This window comes from Dermochelys coriacea, chromosome 5, assembly GCF_009764565.3.
Source record: "Dermochelys coriacea isolate rDerCor1 chromosome 5, rDerCor1.pri.v4, whole genome shotgun sequence".
Taxonomy (NCBI): Eukaryota; Metazoa; Chordata; order Testudines; family Dermochelyidae; genus Dermochelys; species Dermochelys coriacea.
Window position 1 is genome coordinate 1926987 of NC_050072.1, and position 12471 is coordinate 1939457.

Genomic DNA, 12471 nt, shown 5'->3' on the forward strand with positions numbered 1-12471 from the left:
TTGTCACCATTACAAGAGAGTAGAGCAGAGTGGGTTCCCATAGGAAGAAGGCGCAAATACCACTCACTGAAGTTGGTCTTTGTTTTGGTCCTTGCTTGTAAAATGCTGTTAACATTACCCCTATGGTAGTGGTGGCCAAGGTATGACTTGAAGGACAAATGCATCCAGCCCAAGAGCTCTACAATGGCTCTTAACTTGAATATAGACATTATAGCTGTGAAGACTACAAGTCTCAGCATGCAAAAATGTATTTGGATTTGAGATGTTCTGATCTAACCTAAGAATGGCCCTACTGGGTCAGACCAAAGGTCCATTTAGCCCAGTATCCTGTCTACCGACAGTGGCCAATGGCAGGTGCCCTAGAGGGAATGAACAGAAAAGGTAATCGTCAAGTGATCCATCCCCTGTCGCCCATCCCCAGCTTCTGGCAAACAGGGGCTAGGGACACCATCTGAGTCTCAACAGACTACAATAAGGACACATGCAAAGTACTCCATTTTGGAAGGAACTATCAGTTGCACACATACAAAATGGGAACTGACTGCCTAGGAAGGAGTACTGCGAAAATGGACCTGGGGTCATAGTGGATCACAAGCCAAATATGAGTCAACATTGTAACACTGTTACATCTGCACAGCTAAGCCACTGTAAGCTCACTAGTATAGATATGTAGTGTAGTCCTGCCATGAGTGCAGGGGACTGGACTAGAAGACTTCTCAAGATTCCTTCCAGTCCTACGATTCTATGGTTCTACATTGTCATACTAAAGATAAGCACAACTGCAAACTCCTCCATTTGATGCATGCTAGGTATGGCCATCAGGCTACTTGCATACTATCCACATTTGGGCAAAGTCTGGATGCTCCTGGTCAACACCAGGCCCAACTCTCTGGACAACACACTTAGGATGAGAATGTCTTCAAAGAAATTAATCAAGAAAACACATTTAAAGATCTCATTCTTGTCACCCAAAAATGTTTTTTCCCCTTAAATTACTTTGCAGTACAACGTCCTTTACTACTACATGAGTCAACAACGCGATGCTGTTGCACAAAAAAAAAAGATGTAATTTTGGGTTCCATCACCAGAGGCATAGCATGCAAGTCACAGGAGGTGATCGGACCACTCCACTCCATGCTGGTTTGGCCTCAGCTGTCCAATTTTGGTCACCAATGTAGAGAGAGAAAGGATGTAGAGAAATTGGAAAGGATCCAGAGGTGAGTGACAAGGATGATCAGAGGGATGGAATTCAAGACATATGAGCAAAGGCTGAAGGAACTGGGTATGTTTAGTTTGGAAGAGAGGACATTAAGGGGAGACATGAGATCTGTCTTCAAATACATGAAAGGCCGCTATAAAGAAAAAGATGGAGAAAAGTTGTTCTCTCTTGCCATAGGGAGTAAAATAAGAGAAAATGGGTTCAAACTACAGTATAGTATGTTTACATTAAATCTCAGGAAAAAATTCCTAACTGTAAGAACAGTAGAACAATGGAATAAACTTCCTCAGGAAGTTGTGGAATCTCCTTCACTGGAGGTTTTTATAGAGTCTGGATAGCCATCTGTCTTGAATGGTTTAGACACAACAAATCCTGCATATTGGGAGGGGGTTAGACTAGATGACCCTGGCAGTCCCTTCTAACCCTGTAATTCTACAGTAACGACAAGAGTAATGAACTCATGGAACAAGAAGGAAAGGACTAAAAGCTACTAACTACAATTTATCAGAGCATTAGAAATATGTGCTGGCAATCAAGCCTGTCCCAAATTCAAACATATGTCTAGAGCTTTGCAACAGAACTGATGTGTCTAACAGAGCATTTTCCTCTACACAGAATTTGAATGTTCCTCAATTATTGCTGAACAAGTAAGACAGTTAATGATGCTAAAAACAGAAGTGTTAAATGCTTCCACCATGTAAGCACATACTGCTTTAGGATGTGAGGACATTATACCCACTGATTACCATCTTCATCACTTGCATTAACGTGGGCAGGATACAACAGAAGGTAACATGCCTCAGGTCCAATTTTCCAGACTTCAAACCCACTTCTCCACAACCCTACTGACCCACACGGGCTGCCCATTGTCCCCGGCAACAATTTAAAAAATGAATGCTCCTTTGTAGTGCAGTAAATAAAGAAGTCTGTTATAACTTCAGAAATCCATAAAATATCTGCATGCATCCCTAATCCGGGCTAATCAAAAAATCAAAAACCAAATTCCCATTATAGATGACTAAAGCGCTAAGGGTTAGAATTATTGCGACTATCCAGTGCTGAGTTTCTTTGCACATTGACAACCAGTGGGACTTTCTGAGAGTAGAATGGACTACACTGTCTTTAAACTACTCTTCTGTTAGAAGGAGCCTTTCATACAGACTTAACAGAATGAACTATTTCATTCCACCTACAGATCTTTTTGGAACGAACTTCCACCTCCCAATCCTGCTCAATTAATTGTCCACTAAAATGAGGGACAACGGGAATCCACAATGTCTGGGGTATGGCCATCTTATTTTTGCCAGCCTGGTCCTTTGTGCCTTTTCCGACACTCTGCAAGGGAACAGCATCTTTAATAAGTTACTAACTGGTCTGAGCTTTACTTAACTTTTCTTGCTATGAGGAGAAACATCCCCCACTAAGATGTCCTCCGTGTACTCACATGAGCCTTCAAGATTCCCCACTTTCCTGCTTCTAATTTTTTTTTTAAAATATAAATCAGTCTTGGTGAAATGTGCTCATCTAACAGCCCTTGAGATTGAAAGCCTGTTTATTCACAGTACAGGTACAGCATAGGCCCTGGCATCTCATACCCACAGGGAGCACCTCAAAGGATGAGAGAAGAGTTCAGATTCTGGTTTCACTGAGTAAGCATCCAACAAACAAATTAATTCCAACTCAGGGTCACATGTGTCTGCTAAGAAGTGGACTGAAATTCAATAATTTATTTCTTATAGGCCAGTGAACAGTTCTCCAATGCTTAAAACTTTCAGTTATCTATCATTTGAGGGTGGATTTGAACTGGTAACCTACAGATGAAAGATGCCATATCCCATTCCTCAGTCAATCTGCCATCCCCAAAGTCCTCTTACTTCTGTTAAACAATAGAAAGAACTCTCTCCTCCATTCTCAGCCTAGGCAGAACAGAAGAGAGTTTAAAAACAAAAAACTGAACCTACATCTCCCACGCAGCTGTACAGAATAATAATCACTGGGCACTCTGGGGAGGCCAGAGGAAAATTTCAGCCCAGTACAGATGTCAGAGTTGGTCCTTACTCCATCCACAAACTCAGTTCTTTAAAAGTAGCTTCTCCTTCAGCCACTCTGGAGACACTGCTCCCCCTCCCAGAAACACATTTGGGCCCTGTGGGAGGCAGCAGCAGCATTAGGATGAAGGCAGTTAGTAATCTTCAAAATTCTTTCCCTTCGCCATGTGCACATACTGTCACTGCTCAGATACAACTCGCCCACTTACTGTCGTGGGGGGGCACCATCACCACCTCCTCCTCTTTCCCCCATTTTGTGAACGGCCCCTACATCTCAAAAAAAAAAAAAGTGTGTGTGTGGCCAAAACTATTAGCACATTTGTGTCAAATTCACAAATAGTTTCAGGTCAACCAAAACTTAATTTTTTAGCAAATCTACTATTCATGGAAAAAATTTCACCCAGTTCTAGTGATTTATAACGCTTGCAAAGAGAAAATACTCTGCCTTTATGATTCTCCAAAGACCACGTATTGGCCAACGTTTTTCACTGGGAAGACCACCACCTGATAGCCTGCCCCGCAACATACCCCAAAACTCTTCAAAGTCACATGTTTTTTGGAAATTACATTAATGCACACACAGTATTATGAGAGCTCCTAACCCAAACATGTCTAATTTAGTAAGGAAAGTTCCATACATTTGTAAACTATACCAAGGATTGTAATCTAAATTAGAGGACTGAAAAGCTACTCACCAAGATTATACCATACATCCATCTCTCCACTCAGTGTGCGGACTTCGATGATGGTCTGCCCCAAGAAATCGTCCGACTCACGTTTCAGCCTCTGCTTGACACGAGACTTAATGTCGTCATCCTCATCCCAGACACGCACTTTGATCCGATCCGAGGAGTTATGGCACTCACTGTGAAGACAAGCAAGTACAGATGAATGACCAGCCACAGAATACAAGGGTCTAGAATGCATGGTTTTACAGCATGACTGACCATTCCCTGCTATTTGTTTAGTGGTATTCATTTGATAGATATTCATTCACATTGGCAGCTATGGTGAAGGATGCGAAATGCAAATAAAATTTAAGTACTCAACAGGAATTGTGCTACAGAGTTTTTGAAGGCCTTCTGCTACAATGTAGCCACAAAACTCTGAGGACCCTGACCACTACCAGGGACTGCTAGTGGATACTGCATGCCACTTAGTGATTTGATTATAGTGTATTAGTCAGACGTTCAAACTTCTGTTAAACAACATAAAGAACTCTCTCCTCCCATTCTCCTCTCCTCACCAAACAAGACTCAAATGGAGGCCATTAACTTAATTTTGTTTGAGACTTTATTAGTGTCACTAGCAAAGCAAGAGTGTATTAATGCCCTAAACAATACAGTCAGGGAGATGATATAATACTGCTTCTGTGTGGGAGAAAGGGATGGGACACAGCAACTCTAATGAAGTTGGTATTTAAGAGCTACAATGTGCCCCAGGCAGGGACTAAAGAAATCTCCTTCAAAAAGGCAGCTTTGTTCTCAGTTGAAGCTTCACATCTGATCTGATGCTGAGAAAAAAAAAATCTCAGGTACCCTAAAACCTAAACAGGCAGGTAACCTGCACAACACACTGAGGAAGTGAGAGAACTCAAAAGCTATAGGGACACAGCAAATAGAGAGATCTTGTCACAATAGCCCTGCTCATTTATTGGGCATGTGATGTGATAAAGCAATTTGAATGCTCATATAAAAGCATGACAAGGGTGATTACTCATCATAACCGTTACGAATGTCTGGCCACACCAGAAAAAAAAAAAAGAGGGTGTCTGAAAATATGGCAATTCCTGCTGAAGGTCTACGTTCTAGCCTTTTCAAACCTACTGCATCTGTTGCTAAGCAACAGGGGGAGAATGAACAAGGAGAGAGAATGAAGAAATGGGTCAAAAGAGATTTGCTAAGCCAAGTCAGTGAAATGTGGCAGCAACCGTGGTGTTTACATGTTCCCTTCCAAGAACTCATTTGGTCTCCCATTGCCATCTATTGTGTTTTAGGATTCATTAACAAACAGCTAATGAAGAGCTCACTGTGAATTAAATGGAGAAATGCAGAGGCAATTTGAGGTTGTCCTGATCGTTTGCTGCTGTTTGAAAACCAATCCGTTCTGCATTCCTCAAGGGATACAAAGTACCATTTAGAATACAGAAAACCGATGTTTCAATCAATATTTCCCTGTTTTTAATTCTTTCCCTCCCACCTGTAAACATGTGCAGGTGATTAAGATGATTTGTTGCATGGTGTGCTGAAGAGGAGATGCCAAGATTGTTGTTATTCCTCTAGCTCTCAAACCTATTTGGGCATGTTGCCATCTCTGTAGGCCCGGCAGAATAAGTGGCTACACACTAAAAATTCTTCATAACCAAAACAAATATTATAAAAAACTCTCTCAATGTCCTAGGGACAGATTTGGAAAGGTATTTAATTGCCCAGAGATGCAGGCAGACATGCACAATGGGATTTTCACAAGCTCCTAAGCAAGTTAGGTCCTTAACTCCCACTGAAAGCATTTTTTGGTGCCCAAGTACTTCTATTAACCTGGCCCTATGTCTTGACCCTCTACTACAGTCTGTCAAAGGTACTGCTTCTTTAGGAAGATACTCAAGCTGATTTGACCTAGTTTGATCTGCACTGTGCGTCTTTTAAACTTGAAAGCACCACACAAGGTAGCTGGAATAACAGGTTTTTTTTTTTTTTTTTTAAACTTACAACAGGGGACTGTGCAGCACCACAACCACCACAGAATGTTACGTGGTGAGTTTTCAGTGGTACCAACTGGATCTGTACACCTCAAGACTGTTACTGTCTCTACCATACACACTTTTCCCAGAGGGATGCTACTATTATTGTGGGGCTTCTTCCTCTTTGTATTTCCTCTCCTGGCTCTGTACCAGAGTGATTCACCAGAGCTCTCTGTGCTATTAAATACCTGAACCTGGGGGGACAAGGCGGGGGGGGGGGGGAAGGGGTTTAAGGCAGAGTGAACCTATAGGATCTGTAGTCTTTGTTACTGTTGAACCAAGACAACCAGGCTGATGTCAGCCCCACTTCTACAGAAACGAGAGCTCTGGGATCCAACTCGAACACATTTATTGTCTGGGAGATGGACAATGCTCACTTTTAAATTGAAACAGCATAAACCCAGTCTTGTGGAGTCTGAACATATATTGCAGTGATATAAAACGTTTCCATAATGCAGGAAGCAGCACCTCTCTAACACTCTCCAGCACTTGCTGCACTTTTTATGTTCCTGTTTTCTCTTTTTTAAATATATTTATATTAGTTGGAGTGTTTTTATTAGTGATTGTTTGTGAAGTTTCACCTCGATTGTCTAGTTGTATTGAATTATTTAAAATAAAAATTTTCAATAAAAATAATGTACAGAAACCCGGGGGTAAAACATGAATAAAAAAAGATGAAATGAGTCAAACTGCTTCCAAGATGGTGTTTTCAGTGGGGGTCTAAATTAACTGTTACCATTCAAGAAAGATCTTGGACTCATTGTGAACAGTTCTCTGAAAACATCCACTCAATGTGCTGTGGCAGTCAAAAAGCAAACAGAATGTTGGTAAACATTAAGAAAGGGATAGATAAGACGACAGAAAATATCATGGCCTCTATATAAATCCATGGTATGCCCACATCTTGAATACTGTGTGCAGATGTGATCGCCCCATCTCAAAAAGATACACTAGAGTTGGAAAAGGTTCAGAAAAGGGCAACAAAAATGATTAGGGGTTTGGAACAGCTTCCGTATGAGGAGAGATTAATCAGACTGGGACTTTTCCAAGCTGAAAAGAGATGATTAAGGAGGGATATGATAGAGGTCTGCATCCTACTAAATCCAGGGATGTGAGTTCAATCCTTGAGGGGGTCATTTAGGGATCTGGGGCAAAAACTGGGGATTGGTCCTGCTTTGAACAGGGGGTTGGACTAGATGACCTACTGAGGTCCCTTCCAACCCTGATATTCTATGATATTCTATAAAATTATGACTGGTGTGGAGAAAGCAAATAAGGAAGTGTTAACTCCTCCTAACACAAGAACTAGGGGTCATCAAATGAAATTAATAGGGAGCAGGTTTAAAACAAACAACAGGAAGTATTTCTTCACACTATGCACAGTCAACTTGTTGAACTCCATACCAGAGGATGTTGTGAAGGCCAAGACTATAACAGGGTTCAAAAGAGAACTAGGTAAGTTCATGGAGGATAGGTCCATCAATGGCTATTAGCCAGGATGAACAGGGATGGTGTCCTTAGCCTCTGTTTGCCAGAAGCGAGGAATGGGCGACAGGGGATGGATCACTTGAGGATTACCTGTTCTGTTCATTCCCTCTGAAGCACCTGGCATTGGCCACTGTCGGGAGATAGGATACTGGACTAAATGGACCTTTGGTCTGACCCAGTCTGGCTGTTCTTATGGGAGGGAGGGAAATTGGTGAAACTGTGACTTAATGCCTCCTTTTCACAAATAAGAGTTTCCCTGGCTTATGCCATTATCACTTATTTATTATTTTAATTCCTGTAGTGCTCTGAGGGCCAAATTAGACTCAGGACAGCATTGTGCTTAGTATAGTGAAAACACAGAGGAAGACACAGTCCCTGCTCTGAAGAGTTTACAGTTAGAGCTAGTAAGGAATTTTTGACAAAATATTTATCAGAAAATGCAATTTCATCGACAAAAACTGTTTGTGGAGAAGGGTTGGCATCTATGAATTTCCTGATTCAAACAATATTTTGGAAAAAATGTTTTGAAGTTGTCAAAACATCCAGTTTCAACATTTTTGAAATGAAATGTTCCATTTTACAGCTCAAAACTTTTTAATTCAAAATTTCAGCTTATTTATAGTCTAAAAAGGTAAACAAATTAAAAAGGTTGAAACTGAAATGAAACATTTCAACTGACCCAATAAAAAAACAACAACCCTGTATTGTCTCTCTGTGAACATTTTCAAGATTTTGACTTTTTGTTCCAATTTGTGGCAGGAAACATTTTGGAAAAATGGAAAACTCTTCCAGGATACAAAAACTGTTTCCCTATTCAGTTCTACCTACAGTGTTTTTAAGACAAGAGGAAACTTGAGGGTGTAACAAACAATTGAAGAAATGGGGGAGGGAGGACTAGGGAAAGAGGAATATTTACATAGATTTAAATAGGCCAGCTAAGCACATAGCTAAATGATTTTGAGCCATTTAAAAAATATAAGTTACAAGGTAAAATTAAAAGGATAAATATCTGAAATGCCTAGCGAGCGCTTATATAGCCATTTGGGACTAGTATTTCCTTTAGGAATCATGGTAGCAGTGGCTGTGGAGGAGAGTTTTGAAGGAGAACAGGGTAATAGCATTACAGGCTAGAGTTACAGGGAGAGTTTCCTGCACATAAAGGGTGGCATTGAAGAAAGTGAAAAAGGTGTTTGTAAGAGAGGTGGATAATATAGAGTGGCATTGCTGGCAGAGTGCAGGAGATGGAGGAGGACATGATAGGACAGAGCGGATAAGCAGGAAGACGGGCTCTCTACAGGAGTTTTTAATGGATCTGAGGGGAGCAAGGTGGTTGTCTGGAAAACCAGGGTAGAGACAGAGATCTGAGGTGATGCGGGATGAGGGAGTTGTAATGATGTAGAGAAACAGAAAGAGTTACTCAGAGATGTTCGAGGGAGAAAGCAGCAAGGTTTGGATACAGCCTGAAGGAGCAGGCTGAGAGAAGGCAGAGTCCAAGCCATCCCACTTACAGATCTGGGGAAGGGAGGATAGCTGTGTTGTCAACAGTGATGGGGAAAACAGCGAGCCAGTGTTTCTAGCCGTGTTAATTTTAAAATGAGAAGCCAGCTAAGCACATGGAGAGACAGACAGGTTGGAGTGGAGAAGCCATTGCGTAAGTCGTCAGTGTGAAGATGGTTTCAGAGTAGCAGCCGTGTTAGTCTGTATTCGCAAAAAGAAAAGGAGTACTTGTGGCACCTTAGAGACTAACAAATTTATTAGAGCATAAGCTTTCGTGAGCTACAGCTCACTTCATCGGATGCATTTGGTGGAAAAAACAGAGGAGAGATTTATATACACACACACAGAGAACATGAAACAATGGGTTTATCATACACACTGTAAGGAGAGTGATCACTTAAGATAAGCCATCACCAACAGCAGGGGGGGGAAAGGAGGAAAACCTTTCATGGTGACAAGCAGGTAGGCTAATTCCAGCAGTTAACAAGAATATCAGAGGAACAGTGGGGGGTGGGGTGGGAGGGAGAAATACCATGGGGAAATAGTTTTACTTTGTGTAATGACTCATCCATTCCCAGTCTCTATTCAAGCCTAAGTTAATTGTATCCAGTTTGCAAATTAATTCCAATTCAGCAGTCTCTCGTTGGAGTCTGTTTTTGAAGCTTTTTTGTTGAAGTATAGCCACTCTTAGGTCTGTGATCGAGTGACCAGAGAGATTGAAGTGTTCTCCAACTGGTTTTTGAATGTTATAATTCTTGACGTCTGATTTGTGTCCATTCATTCTTTTACGTAGAGACTGTCCAGTTTGGCCAATGTACATGGCAGAGGGGCATTGCTGGCACATGATGGCATATATCACATTGGTAGATGCGCAGGTGAACGAGCCTCTGATAGTGTGGCAGATGTGATTAGGCCCTATGATGGTATCCCCTGAATAGATATGTGGACAGAGTTGGCAACGGGCTTTGTTGCAAGGATAGGTTCCTGGGTTAGTGGTTCTGTTGTGTGGTGTGTGGTTGCTGGTGAGTATTTGCTTCAGATTGGGGGTTGTCTTTAAGCAAGGACTGGTCTTGTATCTAAGCAGATGAGGTCACCATAACAAATGGTACAGCGAAGGGAGCAGAAGAAAGAGCCTAGTGCAATCCCTATGACAGTGAGAGGGGGAGGCAGAGAAACAATCAAAAGAGAAGAGGAAGGAATGGCTTGAGAGATCAGAGAACTAGGGGAGGAGGAGGGTATAAATCAGGGATCGGCAAACTTTGGCACGCAGCCCATCAGGATAAGCCCCTGGCGGGCAGGGACGGTTTGTTTACCTGCCGCATCTGCAGGTTCGACCGATCGCAGCTCCCACTGGCCACAGTTCGCTGTCCCAGGCCAATGGGGGCCGTGGGAAAGGCGGCCAGCACATCCCTTGGCCCACGGCGCTTCCCACAGCCCCCACTGGCCTGGAGCAGCGAACCACGGCCAGTGGGAGCTGCGATCGGCCGAACCTGCAGATGGAGCAGGTAAACAAACCAGCCAGGCCTGCCAGGGGCTTACCTTGATGGGCCGCATGCCAAAGCTTGCTGATCCCTGGTATAAAAGCAGCTGAGAGGTCAAGGATGACAACCGTGGAGTAAAAGCACTGAGATTTGCCAAGATCTCCTTGACAAATAATTATCCCAACAGAACAAAGAAATAGGTCTTCTGTTCCCACCAGTATTAAACTCATTTGTTCTAGAGCAGGGGTGGGCAAACTACGCCCCAGGTGCCACATCCAGCCCTTCAAACATTAATCTGGCCCTCGAGCTTTTGCCGAGGAGCAGGGTCCAGGACTTGCCCCGCTCTGGCACTCCACTCAGGGAGCGGGGTCAGGGGCTTGCCTCACTCTGTGCATACCATGGCTCCTGGAAGCAGCGGCATGTCCCCCCTCTGGCTCTTACACATAGGGGCAGCCAAGAGGCTCCACATGCTGCCACCACCCCATGTGCCGCCCCAGCAGTTCCCAGTGGTTGGGAACCACAGCCAATGGGAGCTGCAGACACAGTGCCTGCAGATGTGGCAGCATGTAGAGCTGCCTGGCTGTACCTCCACGTAGGAGCCAGAGAGGGGACATGCCGCTGCTTCTGGGAGCTGCTTGAGGGAAGCGACACCTGGAGCTTGCACCCCGATCTCCTCCCATGCCCCAACTCTCTGCCCCCACCCTGATCCCCCTCCTGCCCTCCGAACCCGTTGGTCCCAGCCCGGAGCACCCTACTGCACCCTCATCCTCAGCCCCACCCCAGAGCTTGCACTCCTAGCTAGAGCCCTTGCCCCCCTCCCAAATACCTCAACCCCCTGCCCCAGCCCAGAGCCCCTTCCCACACACTGAACTCCTCATTTCTGGACCCACCATAGAGCCCACACCCCCAGCTGGAGCCCACACCCCCTCCTGCACCCCAACCCCCAATTTTGTGAGCATTCATGGCCCGCCATACAATTTCCATACCCAGATGCGGCCCTTGGGCCAAAAAGTTTGCCAACCCCTGTTTTAGAGCGACAAGTACAACCATTTTGCTGTTACCTATCTCTGCAGCTGTGATTACACAAACAAATCTTCAAAGTGCAAAAGGTAGAAGCAGTGCTCAGAACCACTTAATCTCTAACCACATTATCCCAGCTTCCTCCTAGGCATTGCTGCATAGCATCAACTCCACTGTTCAAATCCAAATTTCATAGGGGTCACTGAGCTGGGAAACCACGGGTATGTCTACTCTGCAATTCAATTCCCACGGCTGGCCTGTGCCAGCCAACACGGGTTCATGGAGCTTGGGCCAAGGTTCTATTTAATGGGGGCGTAGGCATTTGGGATTGTGATGAAGCTCGAGCTCTAGAACCCAGCAAAGTGGGAGGTCTCAGAGGTTGCAATTAAACAGCCCCTTCACCCAAGTCAACTGGTACAGGCCGGCTGCGTGTGTCTAACTGCAGTCGACAGAATCTGATTTGACTTTACTACCGGTTTCAAAGTCTTCATCCAACTAAGGTCCAGGAACAGGGGATGAGGAAGCGCAACTGAAAGGTTCCACGGTCATCAAGATGTAGCTGAAGAACAGAGGCAGAGCAAGCATTGGATGTAATTGTCTTGAAAGGGGCAGGGTAAACACAGAACTCAGAGGAACAATCACATGCAACTACAGAGATGACTGAAAGGTGCCGAGCATGATAATAGGCTAGGCTGCTGAAAGGACAATTATGGAACCAAACGGAAGCTGTGGGTGACACCACAGGAGTTAACTATGTAGCAGGTGCCATTCCTGAAGCAATAACTGTAATGAAGTGTATTATTTGCGGCTGTGTGTGTCTAAATATAATATTGATTATCTACTAAAGGGAGGCAATGCAACTATTCTAACCTCCATACCCTTCCGCAGTGAAGGAATAAACACACTTTGCAAAGTGCCCAGTGACAACGTAATCTGTTCTAGACAGAATGATTTCACACCTGCCATTCAGGATCAGAC

General features: G+C 43.8%; 1 protein-coding gene across 10 annotated transcripts in view; it reads right to left on the reverse strand.

The window, feature by feature from the left end:
- UNC13B (unc-13 homolog B) overlaps positions 1–12471 on the reverse strand; it is a 389750-nt gene that overhangs the window by 104544 nt on the left and 272735 nt on the right. For all 10 annotated transcript variants that reach the window (XM_043514555.1, XM_043514556.1, XM_043514557.1 and 7 more), the window contains one exon: positions 3963–4132. In XM_043514555.1, coding sequence (XP_043370490.1) covers positions 3963–4132 — 170 coding nt within the window. The remainder of the gene's footprint in view (positions 1–3962; positions 4133–12471) is intronic.